Genomic DNA, 20,059 nt, shown 5'->3' with positions numbered 1-20,059 from the left:
GACAGCGGCACACTAGACACACACACATAGACGCACACATGCAGGTGCTCTGAAATGTGTATGTTTGTGTGTGTTCATGCACACTGCACTCTCCAACTGACAAACCATCTGTTTCTTCCTCTGAGACTTTATCGGTTACCCACTCAGGAGATATTAGATGCCCCTAGAACCAAGTTTTAATTGAGTCTATTTGTGAATAAAACTAACGGCAGTAGGACTGCACAGTGATTTTGTGGTCTGCATGCTTATTTAGGACAATTAAAAATAACATCAACAATCACATCAATGTACTTTGTTTTAAAAGCATCATGAGTTACAACACACTCCTTCCTTCCATGGGGCCCACTACTGGGGGTTTCAAAATGTCACATGAACATGCAACCAATTTACCCTCAAAATCACAGTTTTGTATGAGAATATCTCGCGCTGCCGGGAGTGAATTCTTGCACGAATGTGTCATCTCCCTGGGAGGCAGTCTTACTTGCTCGGGAACCCATAATAACAACAACAGCTGGCATCACAGACCATGTGTCTGACACAGACGTACACAAACAACACAAAATAGGCCTATAACTTTCCCCAGCCTGCGTGAACCCGCATGGCTGTTGCGCGCGTGGACTCGCGTATGTACCCACGCAGTCACTGAGCTGCACCTGCCTGCGTGAAACCACACGGCATAGGCCCGTGTCAAACCGCGCGGCCGTACTAGCATGAACCCGCGCAATTAAGGAGCCATCGCTTTCTTTTGTTTATAAGCTTGCGATTAACCGCACGGCTCAGGTCCGCGTGAAACCGCGTGACCGTGCTCGCGTGAACCCGCACAGCTACAGCGCTCTTCTTTGTACAGTACTTACTTGGTGTTGCTCTTGCGTTAATCTCGAATCCCATCAATCATCATCCAGCGAGGAGAAAAAAAACAGACAGCTAATCCACCGGCCCGATGACGAATTCTCACGTCTCGGGACTTTACTACAGGAACTTCTATAAGTCCTGGCTGACGTCTTTCGGCGTGTCTCTTTTTCCCCTCGGTGAATGTCAATTCTAGGGATCCGGCTCGAAGGAACAATTAATGATAGGTTTGTAGCATAAACCCATTCACTGGAACGTTCAAGACAATTTACTACACAGCAAAAGCAAGACACAAGTAGGCAAAGTTCTTTGTGTTACTCATGCATGAGGGAGACCTGCCTGGAGCCAAGTCTCGTTCCACCCACTTGACCTCCGTCAGACTCTCAACCAGGTTCCCCATAGCACTCCTTTTATTGTAGTGACATGAATATGCATAGGTTCATTAACATATGACGTTTCATATAGGTACACATGTGGACAAAGAATACCTTGTCTGCATGTGTGTGTGGTCAGAGTGAGACCCTATAAAGACTTCCCTAAACCTGCTGGTCTGGAAGTCCAACAGTTCATCTAAACAAAAGGCACTTAGACTTAAACAGATATGCGTGTGTTTGCTATACCATATATCAGTAAGAGCAGATATAACCTCTCTCCTGACCTGAAGTTGTGTGTGCATGCCAGAGTGCTCTGGAAGGCACACAGAGTCTCCACAGACTACTAAGAATCAAACCTCTACCAACATGACATTGATTATAAAACTCTAAGTGTCATGGTCCGGAGTCTGCGACTCCGTCTTTATGTTTAGTTTATTAGTATTCTGTGGTTTTGGTTGCCTTGGGTGTTTGTACTCTTCTGTTTCATGGTTCATGTTCCTATGTTCTGTGTCCCCCAGTCTGTGTTAAGTTGGTGGGTTATGTCATTGCGTGTATGTGTTTCCTGTTTTATTGTGAAGGTCTGCGTCTTATGTGAGTGTTTTCAGTTTGCCTCCCTAGTCTCGTCACGTAATCACTCCCAGCTGTGTGTAATCTCCCTGTGTTCTCTGAGTGTATTTAAGTTGTGTCTTCTGTCATGGTAGTTGCTGGTTTGTCTGTGTTGTTTCCCCACGGTCTCCCTGCATCTCTCCATGTGTATTTCCCCGGATCTCCCTGCATCTTCATTTCTGGTTTGTGTTGTTAGTTTACCCAGTTTAGGTTTCCGGTTTCATGTTCACCCACCATTGTTTGTACCCACTCCTGTAAGTAAATACTCACCTGCACCAGAGCTGCCGCCTTTTGGGTCCTTTCTCCAACTCCACACGGCTTGCCCCGGCAAACCGTGACAGTAAGCATATATGAGTAGACATTTCTAAGCATAAATGACAATCAACAATACAAATCTGACAAACGTGTTTGTGCAACACCTGGTACGGCGGTTTAGGAAGCAGTGCCTGACAATAGTTCTGCCACAAAGGTGCCACGGCAGGCTTAAGATTAAAGTAAATGAGTTGTTTTGCTCACTCTTTCTTTTGTAAATATGTGCTCAAATGATCTATAAATTTAAGACCATCGTGCTTCTCTGTAGTCAATGACGGACCCAGTGCTGTTGAGAACGCACAGGTAGTAGGATCTTTTTAAAAATAACACAAATAATGAAGAGAACAGAAAATGGCCAAACAACAACATTGGGAAAAAAAATCCTCTTCAGAAGACTGAAGTTTCACTGTACTTTTAACATAACTTTCACATCTAAAATGTTGAATATAAGCCCCTAAAAGTAGCAAGAAACTCAAATAAACATCAGTTTGCAATTTAAAAAAATGTTGCTGTGGATACATTTACCAAATAGTTTCATAATACTTACAATAATATTGTTCATAAAAAAGAAAATACAAAGAAAATACTGGCAGCTGATTATGTTCCCTGATGTTAGTCCAATCTAGAGGGATGAACCTTAAATAATCCTTTATTTCTGCCTTAAAAACATCTTTGACAAAGCCGACCTGCCCCTGCTGCTATGGTTTGAAGTTCAAGGATGTTAATTATTTATTAAGGGTTCTTGAGGTAGCAACAAGGATACAAATGCTGATATAAAAGTACATCTATCCATCCATCTTCATCCGCTTTATCCGGGGCCGGGTCGCGGGGGCAGCAGTCTAAGCAGAGAGGCCCAGACCTCCCTCTCCCCAGCCACCTCCTCCAGCTTATCCGGGGGAACAACAAGGCGTTCCCAGGCCAGCCGAGAGATATAATCTCTCCAGCGTGTCCTGGGTCTGCCCCGGGGCCTCCTCCCAGTGGGACATGCCCGGAACACCTCACCCAGGAGGCATCCTTGTCAGATGCCCGAACCACCTCAGCTGGCTCCTTTCGATGTGGAGGAGCAGCGGCTCTACTCTGAGCCCCTCCCGGATGGCCAAACCTCTCACCCTATCTCTAAGGGAGAGGCCAGCCACCCTTCGGAGGAAGCCCATTTCCACCGCTTGTATCCGCGATCTCGTTCTTTCGGTCACTACCCACAGCTCGTGGCCATAGGCTTTTACACTCAGCTCCCTCTTCACCACGACAGACCAGTGCAGCGTCCGTATCACTGCAGCCGCCGCACCAATCCAAGTACATGATGAAGAAATACCAACAAATGACAGAGAGATGTGGATGAAGGAGGCTGTCGTTCTTTGATGATGAGACTAAAATGGTCAAAGTTTGCTTTTTTTGCTCTGACTCTATCTTGAATCACAACAGACTTCTGTAATCTGTATTTTAAAAAGCTGTTAGTGCATATCTGTTAACTGGTTTAATTTCCAGGATATGTAGAAACTCCCTACTAACCAACACTTTCGTTTTTCCGCTAAATGGTTTAACACACGGATAACTGATTGAATTATAGACTGTGCTGTTCTATGTGCTTCAGCAACTTGTTGCCTCTGTGTTTTTTTTTATCTGAACATCAGTGTTTGTAATGATCATTTGTAGTGAGTTATGCTTGAGAAAAACATCTTAAATAATGTGAACTCCCTCTAAGAGTTTGTTAGCACATTTCATTATACTTCAACTCAGTGTGTTAAAAACTTTATTTACCACTGGAAGACAATCACTTCAGATGGACAAACATTGATGAGGTTTAAAGCCAGCATTAACCTGATAGTACCTGAAAGGCACTGAGAGGAGACGTGCAAATAAACATTTGCCAAAGGAAGGCACATACATGCATTTGAGACGCTCACTAGCAAAACTTCAAATGGAGAATGGACACTCACACTAAGCAAGCACTCTACAATTTGAGCTAACTCCCCTGTGTCCTATGTGCTAGTTTGTACAGTCTACACTTTGCCCACACTTGATGTACCATCATATTAGGGAAGCGGCACAAATCCTGAAATCTGCAATTCGCCTAGTAGGGAGCTGAGAGCCTGACAAGACAGATCGCTGACAATCCACTCTGATGGAAACGTGACTGAATGCCATCAGCCGTAGAGACAGACTAAGGAGCTTCGACATCCAAGGGACTGTGGACTACAGCCACTGCTCTTTTACATTGAATGAAGCCAGCTGAGGGAGGTGGTTCTAATCAAGGTGCTTCCCGAGTTGCTTCCCTTGGTTTTCAGGGTAGGGCAAGTGGGCCATAAGGAACATTGCTATTCTGGAATCAGGATATCTTTTTGCTATAGTATTAGCCGACCATTCTCTTTAACGTAACCTGTGCAACATTTGTGCAACATGTATCTTTATTTGAAGCCTGATGCTGGCTTAAGGGCTTCTTTAATGACTTTAACTCAAATCTAAACTAACTAATATCTGAACAAATCTGAAATGACGAGAAGCTAACAAGAAGCTGATCTTATCATGGTAAGGCGCTTTGTTGTCTTGATGTCAGTGGCTTCTGTCTCTCCTTTTGGCTTTCTTATTATCCCAGCAGGGTACCTGATCACATGCTGGGTGCAGGTGATGATTGACCAGATCTTGTTCTTCCCATTTAGCTGGTGGTTGCAGTTTTCCTCGCAGCCTCTTTGTAACTCCTATTTGCTGTGTGATTCCCAGGTACTTGTAGCTGTCCTCAGTGTCTGCTATGTGTCAGGGTTCCTGGGTCGGTGACCCAGTATTTTCAGTTCACGTTCACTGTTTATCTTCTGCCTGTTCCACTTCCTGTTTTATTGTGTTAGCCTTGGTCCATGTGCATTATGTTCCGTCCTCTTCCCGTTTATCATTAGTTCATTATGTTCAGCTGTGTACTCACCAGGTTCTAATCTCTCATCACTCAGCCTGTGTATTTATGTCCCTCAGTTCAACCAGTCCAATGTCGTGTCATTGATGTTATTGTGATGTTGTCTCTCCGTCTGTATGTTCAGTTAGTCAGTCAGTGCTTCAGTCAGTCGTCCAGCCAGCCATTTTCTCCCTTTGTTCTGTTCATCCACTCCTTATAATAAATCGTCACCTACCTGCGAGCCCTGCGTTTGGGTTCCTTCTTCCTCGCCTCCACCCAACCGCTGACACTATGTTGCCTTCTGACAATGCAATCCCCTCAGTTCTGACTAGCTTCACTCTCTTTGTTAGCATCAAACTACCATTTGATCTGCAGTATGCTAATGTCAAAGACACTTATGGAGCTAATGCCTTACCAAAACTTGGCAGATCAGACCATAACTTGTTTTGTTTTTGCAGACCTGTAATAATCCCTGTGTGCAGAGACAGCTTGCAGCTAAACCTATGGTAGGGAAATAGATACCCGATGGTACTGAGGCTCTACGGACCTCCTTTGAATGCACAGATTGGAATGTGTTTTTGGAAACAGATAAGAACAGAATGGACACTGGCAGGCAGGTTGCTTATTTTAGTACATCAGCTTCTATAGAGACACAGTCATATCTACAAAGACTGTACGCTGTTTTCACAATAACAAACCCTAGATCACAAGTGGCACAAGGCAATCCTCAACCATAAAAAGATATACAAAGAAGATAGAAAGGAATCTACAAGTTCATGTTCAAATTTTATTCGCCACATGCAGTGGCAGGTTGCCCTGCAGTGGAATGAACCTGCTCCCCGACCAGACACACACAACACATACATCACATGGGGATACAAGTCAGAGAACGGTTGCATTACAGAAAAAAACACTGAAATGTACACTACAATGGGAAAGTACAAGAGGAAAAAAAGAGACATCTACTCATGCTGGGCTCATGGGAGGACAGCATGAGAACAGGAAACAAAAAAAAACCTCCTCTGCACATAAAGCAAATAAATGTCCACATCACAACATTATAGAGCACGTGACCAGCAACAGGGTTGGGTAGGGGATAAAGAGTAATCCCAGGCAACACAGCAGCCATCCTGCCACTGCACTGACTCTCCAGCGCGGGCCCAGACCCGCCTCGTGTTCCCAGGAGGCAACAAGCATCGAAGGCATTGGAAGGGGAGGGGGATGTGTGAGTGCTTATCAGTGTAAATGTATGTGTGTGCGTGTCCATAGTTCAGCTGAGACGGTGTTCTTCGCCCTATCAGGCTAAGTAAACAGTCTACCAGCCAACCCAGGTGGCCTTGCATAGAGTGGGAAGAACAGTCAACACACAGTCGTTATCAGGGAGTTTTTGTTCGGCTCCAGCCTTGAGCCCAAAGCTGGCGCCGAAGGGGTATCCGCATTGATGTTGATGTTGTTGTTGATTTTTACAATAAAGCAATACCTGTAAGGTGTGGAAAGGAATCAATACCATCATTGGCTACAACAACAACAAAAGACAATGACTTATGGGTGATGTGGAGGACTGTGCTGCCCAGCTGTGTCAAGTTCTCCACAGTATGTTCAGTCTAAGTTTAGGGGCAGGTGCCAGCACCGAAAAACATTCTGTATTGTGCCACTACCAAAAATAAAGTATCCAGCTAAATGAAACAACTGCAGAGCACTTATCCTTACATTGGCAAAATCCTTGGAATAGTGGATTCTTCACAGAGGTCAAAGACCAATTGATATCCTGATTTTTGTCATTGCAGTTCACCTTAGCCATTTCTGGAGATCAGGACTGTCCGTTCTTTGGTTGGGCATCCTGGGTGCATCTTCTCCACTAGCAGCTGGTTAATTTGTGCTGCCAGGTGCTGTTAGCTTCTTAGCTAGTATGTGTGAATCTTGTCAGGGTCTGGTGCTATATCGTAGAGCTTGTATTTTATTATATCACCTTTGTAACAATGAACTGAATAAAACAGCTAGACAAGGAAGTCAGAGAAACCAAGTGTTAATCAGTCCAACAATAGGAAAGAAAAATCCATCACAAACAAGCATGCAGTTCAAAGTTCCTTTATTATCTGATAGTATCACTGTCCCAGGGTGTAGTTTGTGGCCCAGGATGCCATGACCTGATGGGAGAGCTGTGTATGGGGCGCTGAACGAAGCAGATCCTCAAGCAGGAAACCAAAACACTGTAAAGAAAACATTCACTAACCTGCAACACTGTGGTCGTCAGGCTGTTTAGTATTGCAATCACTTACAGAAAAAGAATAAAAAGCTGCATTTAACAGAGGGACCGTATCCTGATTCTTTTTGGTCACAAGTCATCATTTCTACTCAGTGAGGCATGGTCATCAGAGAAGAGCAAAACATTCAAACCTAATAAAATAACTCAAATATAAGCAATGGATGTAAAAATAATAATAAATACAAACAGCTCTGGATCTCAAATCTGAAAACAGTTCGACGGCACAAAAATAATCAAAATTAGAAAGAAGATAGTTCGAATATCCTAAAAGTCACCTTCTTATTGTTTACTGTAGAAATGTTTTATACTAACTGCTAACTTTAGGGCAGTTTGATGAAACTGTGAGATAGAAAAATATGGGTCTTGTTCAAGACATAAGGCAAAACACAAAAAAGCTGTGCAAGAGTTTGTGGAATTCTAAGATACAATTTATAAGTACATATTAATTGTAGTTTTACATACCAAATCATATCACTTTAGCACAATTACTTATTTCAATGCAACAAAATCTATAGAAGTGGCTCAGTCTGTCAGTGGCAGAAATGTGAATTTATTAAAAGCAGGTCCATCTAATGATAGAACAGATGCATCTCAAAGTACAAACTGCTTCATGCTGATTATTTCACATTTACCTCCTGAAAGCAGCTCAGAAAAGTTTACAATTCAACTCAGCTTCAGAGAGAGCAATTTAAAATCTGAGCTCCATTTGGTAATGATGTTCAATTATCAGAGAAAACTGAAAACCTAGTAAACCTCAGAAATTGGCCTGTAATGAAACCTTCATGCAGTGAAGTTTCATAATGAGGATTTTGTTACATGTTTTACACTCAGTTATTGTATATATTCTGTAAATTAGGCCAATTATGTTATTTATGTTATTTGTTTGTAATGTATGGATCTTTTAAAAAGGATTCTTATGTTCACATAAAGGTACCTAAACAGTTAATGAGTGTCTACACTTCTACACCACAACACTTTGGCTAAAAACTATTGTTGCACTGCTGAAAGCTCACCAGCTGTTGATTGGCTTCACTTAAACTATGCTTTTGTAAAGTAAAGATCCTGCAATAATACAAAGAACATGGAGAAAACCTCAACAGTCAGATGAAGCTGTTTGAGCAAGCCAGTTGCTCACAACGGGAAACTCCCTTTTAAACAGAAAAAAACCTTTGGAAGAACCTGGCTCAGGGAGGGGCGGCCATCTGCCACAGGTGTTTGGGGATTGTGTATTTTTCTTATGTTATTTTACGATGTAGCATTTTATTTCGAGATGTTGGCAACTCCATGCTGTACATAAAGAATTCAATGAGAAACTCCAGTTTTGACCATTTTGGTGCCAAATGTCTTCACCATTGGTGGTTTGCTTGAGTGCAGTTCTGATTTTTTTTTTAATGTTACCTAACAAAACAGTGCAGAGGAATGAGTGTGAAGTGCAACAGCAGGGTAGAGAACATCAGTGAAGGTTGATTTGAAGGTGTGGAGGTGAACGAGACTGCCAGAGGAAATTCTGTAAAAGGACAAAATTTTGTCCTCCGAATCCAGATACACCCCGACACGACTGGAGCGCAAACACTGAGAAGATACACAGACCTTCTCTTTGTTGTGCTGAACAAAACAACCATCATCAGAGCAAATCAGACACCAAGACTTGTTGTTTTGTCCCAGCTTGCAGGCATCAACATCCCCTTTCCTGCCAATGCTTCTGTATGTTAACCCAACGCAGAAGGGCTCTGACACCTCCATCTCAAAGTAACAGCGTCCTTTTAGTCCCTGTTTACACAGAACCTGCTGACAGCAATCAAACCTCTCTGTATGATCAGGATATGGCTGCTCCTCCTCCACCCAGGTCACCTTTCTGTTCCCTTCAGAGAGCAGCAGGTTCTTGTGAGCTGTGCTGGAGTTCAGACTGAGCTCACAGGCATCTGGAGGTAAGAAAACACTTTATTCACAAATAGCACTGATTTCTAAGGTCAATCATCTAAAGCGGTTTTCAAAAAATTTAATTTCACACCTTCACTTTTAGGGGATGTGGGTTAGAATATTCTTTTCTTTTCTCTTCTACATTTCTTGAACTCATCAGTAAACAGTCACAGTGACAGGTTTCGTGTCTGAATGTTACCTGTGCAAGTAGCACAGGTAACATTCAGACATGAAAGCAACAAGTTGAAAACCCGCTAATGCCCAAAGCCACTGGACATTTGCATTTTCTTATGTACCTTTGTCAGGTAAATCCTAAACAGTTCAGACCTGACCAGAGTAATTAATATTAATAATTTAATCTTTCTATTTTTATTATTTTTATTTTCTGGTAAATGATCTAATTTACATAAAGAAAACCCAGTCAGGCAAATGATGAACACATTATTATATTTATTCATAAATTTATTAAAGAAATTATACAGTTTTACATTTCTGTGAGGGTCACATTTACTTCAATTTCAAGGATTAGCAGTTAAATGAAATATAAAATTAGTTTCAATCAGAGGAGTATGGGCACTCCTACAAGCTTATTAGGCATGTAGATTTTTTTAAACTGTGCAAAAACTGTGATGCAAACAATGAAGTAGAAAACCTCCTATTTTTTTTGTTTTTTTGTTTATTTTTTATATCCATAAAATGTTGATGGTAGGAACTTCTTTTTAAATAATCTACAAAATAGAGAAAACATAGATGACTAATTTCAAACTTCTGAGTGGTATGATATTATTGGTTATTAAGTAAATAAATATCCTGTTTGCACTTTCTTACTTGATCACAGCTTTCAGTCAAAAGCATTTTCACAGGTACTCACATTTCTTGAATCCTGGTTTCATCCGGTGATGTCCACCATGTTCAAAACTGAAAAAATATAGTTGAGAATTAGATGAAGCATATTAGCAATAGCCAAAATTTATAGATGCCATTTATAGCCTAAAACAAAAATGTTTTCATTGTTGCTTTTGACATTAATAATAATAATAATAATAATAATAATAATAAAAAAACATGCAGTTTTGCTATAGCTCAATAGTATTATATTTAGTTCTGTAGAAAATCAAAAAGATGGCACTCTTTGATCATGATCTGGAACGCTTATGAGAAAGGTCAGTGAAATAGCTGTGCACTGACAGGTGTTAAACCACAAAAACCACAAGTTCTAATAAGCTGCTTGCCTTTTTTCCCAGTGAGCCACAAGAGGCAATTATGAGCATATGTGTCTTTATAAGGTAGATACAGATGTCAAAGATAAAATAGTGAGCAGTGTGTGCGTGTTGTTTCTGAGCAATATTTCTTTTAAAAACACAATGTTTAAGGGTCAAAAATAAATTTCCAGTTTGACCCGCTAACCTGCCCACCTACATTAACGAGCCATACAAACATAGGTTCCGAGATTTCCTTTTTTCTCTTTGGTATTTGGGGGCTGTTTCTGAAACAGTGGATGACACAGGGCCAGAATTAAAATTACTTGAGTTGGCTGAGGTTGTATTTTGGATCATCCTTCAGCTCAGAGAGCTTCTTTTTCCCAACTCCTCCTGGATGGTTATAGCTCAGGTCCAGCTCTTTGAGATGAGAAGGATTAGCCTTAATGGATGTGGCCAAAAACCCACAGCCTTTTTCTGTCACCAGACAACCAGATAACCTGAGAAAACAATGTTTGGTATATATCAATGCAGGTTTTAAAAGTTATTTTAGAACTACATCAGCAGTAGTAAAATTGAAAGCATAAATTACAAGCACAAGAAAATTATGTGGATTGAGATGGGGGTTATAGTATTTCTCAAAACAAAATAAATAAAAAGATTTTACATTAACAGATGTTGGTTTTCAAAAATTTAGACAGAAAAACCTTAAACTGTCCAAAGAACATTTTCTGTGGACAGAGTTGAGTTGTAACTTGCAGCTGGTTTGGTGGGTTGTCCATCTATTTGTAAAATGGCACGGTATTTTAAACATGTACCTCAAAGTTTTCAGTCTGCAGCACTGATTCGACAGTCCTTTACACAGCAGCTCTACTCCTGAATCTTTCAGGTCATTGTTGCTCAGGTCCAGATGTCGTAGAGGTGAGAAGGGGAAGGTGAGACCAAAGGCCAGATGCTCAACCCACTCTTCAGTCACTTTACAGTCTGCTAGTCTAAAAGGGGTAATAAGGTTTTTTATTTAAATAGAAATGAAGAATAAGTATGTAATTGCCACTGGGGGCAGATAGGATTTGTACCTTTCTTTTTGTATTATATCCTGTTCAACAGTATTGTTGATTCAGCTTTAAAGATGAACAAATAACAATGAAATAAAACTTACAAGGCTTTTCCGCTGCTCCTCACTGCTGGTATCAGCCTCCGTCTGCCCTCCTCTGATGTGTTGTAACTCTTCAAGTCCAAGACTTCCAGATCATTCTTCGATGCCTGCAGCATGTAGGCCAGTGCAGAGCAGTGCAGGGGAGTCAACTCTGTTTTTGAACGATCTGACAGTGCAAGATATTCCTGAATCTCATCTTTGACTTTGTGATCTCTCATCTCGACCATAGTCTGGAAAAGGTTGATGCAGCTGTCTGGAGAGAGGTTCTTCCTTCGCATAGACTTGAGGTAAGTCAAGATTTTCTTTTCAGTATCTTGACTTTGATCAGGTGAAGGCAGCAGACCATGAAGGACTCTGCGATTTGGTTCAACCAGGAGGCCAAGAAGGAATCTCAGGAAGAAGTCCAGGTGGCCATTTTTCTTCTCCAGCACTTTGTCAACCATCATCTTTAAAAGATCAAGTAATGTATGTTCTTGGCTCTTTAGATCGAGGAAGCTGCTGAGCTTTCTCCTCTTACTGAAACTTCAACTTTAAATAGGATTGTCTGTTTTATAAGCTCTCTTAACCCTCTCAGGCTCAAATTAAGTTTTTGTTGCAAATGCACAACCAAGTCCTGCAGTGGTACTTCTGAGTTAAAAAAAGTAAAAAAAAACCCATAAAATATGTATGTGGGGTAATCAGGTTGTTAGTTTTTAACTGTTGCAAATCGGCAACGCCTGCCTTGAGAGGGTTAATCAGCTTTAACAGCATGACCCAACAGCAAACTGACTATTTCTCAAAACACAATAAACAACATCTGTCTTACACAACACAATAATAATTAAAAAAATCTTGATCAGAATTTTAAGGACTGATGCTTTTTCAGACTGTTTCTCTTAATTAAGATTAAATTACTGAAGACCAAAATGACCAAAGTTAAACATGTGAAATAACAAAGAAGAACAGACAATGTAAGAACTAATTTTTGTTAGTGACACTGTTCTCTCTCTCTCTCTCTCTCTCTCTCTCTCTCTCCCCCTCTCTCTCTCGCCCTGTGTGTGTGTGTGTGTGTGTGTGTCCCCTATACGGGTCATTTTTACCTGGCTTCAGTCTCACTGGATGACTGTCTGAATGTAGATCGCTTCCTTTTCTCCTCATCCATTTTTGCTGCTGATCTGAACAAACATAACAGTCATTGGAGATAAGAATGTAACACATACAGCGATACCTCAGTTTTTGGCTATAGTGTTGACTCATAGTCGGTCTCACCAACTGAGCAAATATGCAACTACTGGCATTTATCTAGTCCATCACTTGTTTTGTTTGTTTGTTTTGTTGTGGTTTTGTGGGATTTATGAATTTTATTTAGCTGATTTAGAGGTTTGACCTTTGTGAATTCAACAGTGTAAATAATCAACCTGTATTCAATTCAACTTTATTAATATCAATCAAAATAGCCGTCACCTCGGGGCACTCTATATTGTAAGGTAGTCCCTACAATAATAAAAATACAAATGGAGAAAAACCCAGCAATCATATGACCCTCTGTGAGCAAGCGCTTTGGTGACAGTGGTAAGGAAAAACTCCCTTTTAACAGGAAGAAACCAGGCTCAGGGCGGGGCGGCCATCTACTGTGACCAGTTGCCTCGAAGTGAGGCCAAAACCTATGCTGCATCCTTCAGAGGACCCAGCCTTCCCGGTCTAGTCCACTATTCTCGCCGGCTTTAGTAAGCCTTGAACCCCGGCTAGCTGGTGGTAACACACGTCTCCAAAAACATCAGAGGCACTTTAACAAATATGTGATGTCTTGATAAACCAAGCAGATATTTGAAGTTTACACAGCTACATTGTTGCCTGAAAATATCTTAAAAGTTTATTTTGTGACCGAGAAAGAGTAATAAGAGTAATAGCTGTCGCCATTGTTGGAAAACTGGAATCGGCTGGGATATGGTGGGACATGAGAGATACCCCTGATCCATCCTTCAAATCTAGGGAAGGAGGACGCATGTGCTGGCTACATGTGGAGAAGTCTACGAATTTGGACAGCCTTCGTCGCGTCCCTTGTCCTTTGTCCCTCTTTGGGGGGAAACTCCCACTGGGTTTAAGTCTGGGACTTTGACCTTAGAACTGAAGAAGCTTCTCGGATGAGAGGTGAAACGTCTTCAAGCAACTTAAAGAAGTTCAGACGCTTTTCTTTCCAAGCTCCTTTGACTACTGCACGGAAACCCCAAACTGATACTGGTGAAGGCTGACTGATATAGAAAGGAAAACAATGTTACACACCCCTTATATTATCACTGCAGCTGTCTGATTTCACAAACACACCCAGGGACAGCACATAAAATCAATGGTAGAAGTCTCCACTCTGTAAAACAAAGAAGGAAAGAAAAGGGTCCATTTATAAAACATATTTTATCCAGGACAAATTCTGCAATTGCATCATTGTAAATTTGCAGTTCATCATAAACATTTTCAATAGTCAATGTTTGGCCTCATATTGGAATAAATCCTTTTCAATATAAAAAAAAAAACAGAAACAAAACAACAGAAATAGTTACAGTAAGGTACATGTGAATTAAAGTATTGCCAAAGTTGGTGTAGATCTCTGATAGTGTATTCATGTGAGTGTGATATATATATATATATATATATATATATATATATATATATATATATATATATATATATATATTCATTTATTATGCAAATGAATGTTATTGTTCATTCTCGGTGTCCTTTGTTCTAGTAGCTGCAGTCACCGCGGTGTAGAACAGACTGAGCAGCAGCTGAGAATCAAGTACAGCAGTATTTCTACATTTCTACCACAAACTTGTGGTGCTTTTTTCAGTGTTAGTCGTGTACAGCTTTGAACATGAAACGTTTTCCCCCAGCAGAGAATCTACGCTACATTTAAAACATGTGGCTCCTGCCTGCTTGGATTATTGCACATAAACAGCTTACCTCTCGGTTTGTTGTTGAGAGGAGCCTATTCAGCGACAGGTTGCTTCTCCCAAAGTCAAGAACCAACAGACTTAAAAACTCCTTTGTTCCCCCACGCCATCAGGGGACAAAGGAGGGCGGGAACAACTAAGCTGTAGTGCTTTTTTACACTGTGCAATATTTGCAATATTTTTTCTTATATTCGACTGTGCAACAGACTCACTCAAATGTGCAATCCTATGTATCCATATGATATCTTCTGTATTTATATATATGTACAAGTGTATATATGGTATATTTATTTTATATCCTTACCATCATTCCCCTTATTGTATCTGTAACATGCAACTTCTGTCGGTGCTACTGGAAACGGAATTTCCTGGAGGAACCCACCCAGTGATTAATAAAGTTCCATCTAATCTAATCGAAAACCCGCTTCTTTCTCCCAGTTAGATCAGAAACTTCGGCGATTTCCGTGCTTTAATTTCCCTCCTCCTAGTCCGTAAAACGCAGCATTGCACTCGATTGACCAGATTTATTACCGAGCATGGAAAGAGGAGCCAAAGTCCTTAACCTTTGGTAGAACCTCAAAATCCCATCCTTTCGTGAACCTCGGGACCAAAAAATGGTCCCGCCCCAAAAGTGCTCTAAAAATGTTATATATCAATATTTTTTTCTACTTTAAATTAGTCAATCTTTTAAAACTACTTCTGCTTAAAATATCCATGTCAAGTTTTAATTATATTTTCATTGTTTTAACCCTTTAAATCCCAGTTTTATTACATGAGCGCCCTGTTTTTTTAGCCCCAAAAAACAAAAAAACTAAATATTTTCCAAAAAAACCATTTGAAGTAATATTTGTTTGTTATTATAATTAGGCCTTTAGATGGACTAAAGATTGGCACCAACAGTCATTTCGATTGCCTTTTATTTTTTTTCCAGGAGCGCATTTCATAAAATGCACACTATCGACCACACCCAAAAAGTGCAATAAAAATATTAAATATTAATTTTTTTTTTCACTTTAAATTGGTCAGTCTTTTAAAACTACTTCTCCCTGAAATATTCATATAAAGTTTTAATTATATTTTCGTTGTTTTAACCCTTTAAATTACAAAAAAACTAAAATAAAAACTAAAAAACTAAATATTTTCCCAAAAAAACATTTGAAGTAATATTTGATTGTTATTATAATTAGGCCTTTAGATGGACTAAAGATTGGCACCAAGAGTCATTTCGATCGCCTTTTTTTTTTTTTTTCAGGACCAGAAAATGGTCTCCAGGCGGCAAATGCTCCTCCTCTAGGCCGAAATAAGTGCATGTTGCCGGGGTAAGTCGCGACGATCACCGGGGCACGATCACCGGGGACTGCTTTTTCCAGCCCACACGTCCGATACCACGTGACAACAAATACGTCATTTCCTGTTGACTAAAAAAAAAAAAAGCACCCTCTCATGGTCCTAGGGACCAAAAAATGGTCCGCCCGATCAGCGGGCGAAGCCGCTGCTGCACGCCGGAAATGAGGCTTCATTTCCGGCAGGTCTGTCCAAGCAGCCCGCTGTTTTCCAGCAGAGGTCAAATGTGAAGCAAGGGTGCCACCCGGTGGACAAATAAAAAAATTACAACTCTAAGGCCTGTAGTCCAAAACGAAACCTAAGCTGGAAACCTGACGATCCCTTTGACCGTAATTTTTCTGGCGTGAAAAATAGCGTCGGCCACGAGGTTCGATAGTGGATGTATGTCTCAGCCATTTAAGCTCATTTAAGAAATGAAAAAAAAAAATACATTTTTGAAAATTTGGCTATACTCCATTAAACACAGTGGAAATGGCGTGGAATTGAAAAATGCAAAGGCCACGAAATGGTCCCAGGTTTTACTTAAGAATTGCCACACCTGAAACGATCCCTCAGCGCAAGATGAAATACAGTCAAAACGAATTTGGACAAAATGGAATTATTTTATAAAAACAAACACTGACAGTTACAGTCTGTTTTTAATTTTTTTAAGTTTCACTTTCGTTTTTATGCTCCTTTTCTGTCAGCTCAATTGCTGTAATTTGGAGCATTAGAGCCAGCAATCGAAATTCGGTTTGTTGTTTCAGGACAAACTGCCACAGCTGCTCATCTGTCTACAAAATGCCTTGTTTAGATGAGTTAGTGAAATCCTACTTCATAGTACGTTTTTCCAACAAGAAAAGAAATTATTTCTCTTTTAGCACATGAATTGTGCTGATCAGTATAAAGACTTTGAAAAGAAAAACTGCAGAAAGATGCATCTTGGAAGAGTGGATTTGTACAAAATGAAAAGTCTGGTAATAGACAGATGCAAGTTTATCGATAATGAGGATCGTTAAACTCTCAGACAATAAAGAGAATGTTTGTTGCATCACAGACATGATCGTATGTTTTACTAACTAAACACAGCATGTTGTGGAGGGCATATCAGTTTGTCTTGAAACAATTTTACTGCACAAAGCAAAGGATTTTTGGAAAGTGCATTCACCCCTGTAATTTGTCCATACTGTAAATTATTTTTGCAGCAGTGATCCAACTGGGAAAAACTGACCAAAAGCAACAGCGATTTCTTTCAAACTTCCTTTTTTTTTAACCGTTTGGTGGAACTGGCGATAAAAGGAAAAAAAGGATTGTTTTCTGGAGAAAACATTAACTCAACAAAAGGTTAGTAGGTTCTTATTATGTTCTAGAAAACTAAGCTATTTTCTAGATTACTTCTAAACTGATTGGCTTTCTATCAACATTTTACAGTAGAATCTTTAGTCGTGGAACAGCCTTGTGTCACCCATGAAACATCTATGTCACCAGAAGTAAACATAATTTATTTATTTATTAAGTTTTATTGTAAAAACGATCTCTTAATCACAGCAAATGCTTACTTCCATTGTTATGACAGCATACATGACCAAACAGTGATGATGCCTCATTGCCTGTTATTTGTCAAAGGTGTATTTAAACAAATCAACTTGTGTTCACGAGATTTTTGGTAAACTTCAGAGATGTGAAATCCTTTGAGATTTTCAGTAGCAGCACCTTTGCTATCAGTTTCAAAATCCTGCACCACTTTGTTCTTGAGTTTTTGTGTTTACAGAATTGGATTTCCACTCAGCCCACCCACCTGCCCGCAGTGTGGGGTGAAATACCCCTTAATAATAATAATAATTATAATAATACGACTAACACCACCCTGAATTTATACCCTTTCTTTTAAGTCCCAAACATCTCTTTGAAATTAGTTACTGGGCCTCATATTACATGTATGTACATGTATTACATGTATGTACCCAGCATTTCCGTGTTGTTGCTTCATTTCTGAATAAATTCACTAGATGCAGACCACTGTGTGTTTTACATTTTCCTCTGTTCTTCATAATTCAGTTCTTGCTTTAACTTCGACTACTTTTTTTGTTTTCAGTGACAACTGGACCAGCAGTTCGTTAACTCCATCTGAGTAAAATGGCACTAACTTGTACGATACCTGCTATAGACTCTGCACTATGTGTTGATCAGTATAATGACACTGAAAAGAAAAACTGGTGCAGACAGCTGCATCTTGAAAGAGTGGAGTTGAACAAAATGAAAAGTCTGGTAATGGACAGATGCAGGTTTATCCATAATGAGGATGGTTAAAACAGGCAATAAAGAGGATGTTTGTTGCATCACAGACATGATAGGATGTTTCACTAATTCATCTAGACACGGCATGTTGTGGAGGGCATAGCAGTTTGTCTTGAAACAACTTTAATCTCGAAATTTTGACTTTATTCTCTTTTTTTGGGGGGGGGGGGGGCTTAATACTCGGCCATAGTACACTGTAAATGGTTTTAGTAAATTTAACAGTATTTTTACAGGAATATGTATGTATAAGATACTCTAAGATGTTTTTACATTATTTTACTGCACAAAGCAAAGGATTGTGGGAGAGTGTACATTCACTGCTGTAATTTGTCTGTACTGTAAATTATTTTGCAGCAGTGATCCAACGCAGGAAAAACTGACCAATAACAACAGAGATTTCTTTCAAACTTCTTTTTTAAAAAAAAGTTTGGTGGAACCAACAGTAAAAGGAAAAAAGGATTATTTTCTGGAGAAAACATTAACTCAACAAAAGGTTAGTAGACTCTTATTATGTTTTAGAAAACAAAGCTATTTTCTAGAATCATTTACTTCTAAGCTGATTTCAACTTTTTACAGTAAACACTAAAGTAGTGTATAGTGGAGTAGTGCATTGTCATACACTGGTCATAGCTTACATTTGTTATTGAGACCATCAAATGTTTAAATAATAGTTTTTGGCCTCATTCTCTTCTGAAAATTATTTGTTTAATGCCGTATTCCTACATGATGCTATAAAATATTTATATTTATAATTTTATATTAAGAAACAGAAACTAGCAGGAGTTGTGCAAGTGGCAAGGGAGGAGTTATATAAGCATATTTTATATTTTCAAAAGCATCTTTTTTTTTTCCCTTCAAGCTTTTAGCCGACTCATCATTAGTGAGGTGTTCACTGGAGCCTTTTGTGGCTGGACTGGGTTGGGAACTCGATAAGCTAACATGACTGAATTAACTGAAGTAAACTGAAACTAATGACAAATCAAAAGTGCATCTGTGTTCTTTGCATAATGAGTGTAGATGCTTTCTGCAAAAATGTAATTTGTCAAATAACTTTCATTCATTTCTGAATAAATTCACTAGATGCAGACCATTTTCCTCTGTTCTTCATAATTCAGTTCTTGCTTTAACTTCGACCTCTTTTTCTGTTTTCAGTGAAAACTGGACCAACACGTTTCTTAAGCACCATAAGCCTTTAGCAGTTCATTAATGTCACTGACTTGCTCGATACCTGCTATAGACTCTGCACACATGGAAGCCAATCAGAGATCGTACACTGTTAAACTTCCAACATCTGAGTTCATTATTAGCTGTTGAGGTTAAGCATTCAGTCAACACAGAAACACTGAGGATGTTTTCTGTACTCTGTAAGGACCAGTGATGGATGTGGGGCTGAAGCCTTTAGGTTTATATTGTTAAAAAGTAATTATGAGAGAATTTGTTTCAGGTCGTTTTTCAGAGTAACATGAAAGTAACATAATGAATAATGTAACAAATTAATTTTTAGTAAACTACTGCATTACTTCTAAGAAAGGTGTTCTGTGTAATATGTTTATTTATTTCTCGAGTAATAACCTCAACAGCGGTAAGCACAGATAATTTTGTTGATAATGAGAACGCACTGCTCATTAAGTTTTAAAATTACATTTTAAAAGTCAAATGAACAAAATGTGTGTCAAAACAAGCATTTAGCTCGATTTCAACTTCTCTGGTCTCTGCAGTAACCTCTTTGTGGTGTATTTTTTTCCACTTTAACAGTCAAATATTAACCACAGGCACTAAAACTGTGTCCTTTACATCTGCTTCCTCTCTATTTTATGGCCTCACAGAGAGTAGTAGTAACATGTGGTGTAGCTTACTGATGGCCACTTTAACATGAATTCAAATTGAAATTTCCACAAGTCATAATAGCTAAACCCAGAGATTTAAATTCTTTTACAATCAAGGC

The 20,059-nt window shown here is 39.5% G+C and overlaps 2 protein-coding genes across 2 annotated transcripts in view; one reads left to right on the top strand and one right to left on the bottom strand.

Annotated features, from left to right (window-relative positions):
- LOC146579344 (uncharacterized) overlaps positions 1–4,913 on the top strand; it is a 179,885-nt gene extending 174,972 nt beyond the window's left edge. Inside the window, exon 4 of the mRNA XM_085267945.1 lies at positions 4,860–4,913. Coding sequence (XP_085124071.1) covers positions 4,860–4,913 — 54 coding nt within the window. The remainder of the gene's footprint in view (positions 1–4,859) is intronic.
- A 1,885-nt stretch (positions 4,914–6,798) lies between these two features.
- LOC146579343 (uncharacterized) lies at positions 6,799–12,285 on the bottom strand. The gene is made up of 5 exons (XM_085269283.1): positions 11,567–12,285; positions 11,226–11,399; positions 10,734–10,907; positions 10,080–10,126; positions 6,799–9,210 (listed from the first exon to the last, which is right to left on the bottom strand). Exons 1-5 carry the CDS (start codon positions 12,007–12,009, stop codon positions 8,687–8,689), a joined length of 1,362 nt encoding a protein of 453 aa, XP_085125409.1. The 5' UTR covers positions 12,010–12,285; the 3' UTR covers positions 6,799–8,686.
- Positions 12,286–20,059: the final 7,774 nt, after the last annotated feature.

Source organism: Mchenga conophoros, linkage group LG3 (genome assembly GCF_057382185.1).
Source record: "Mchenga conophoros isolate Kocher_MC1m ecotype Shallow Benthic linkage group LG3, M_conophoros_male_GT1.1, whole genome shotgun sequence".
NCBI classification, from domain to species: Eukaryota; Metazoa; Chordata; class Actinopteri; order Cichliformes; family Cichlidae; genus Mchenga; species Mchenga conophoros.
Note: the sequence above shows the minus strand (reverse complement) of the source record. Positions and strands in the feature narration are given on the sequence as shown.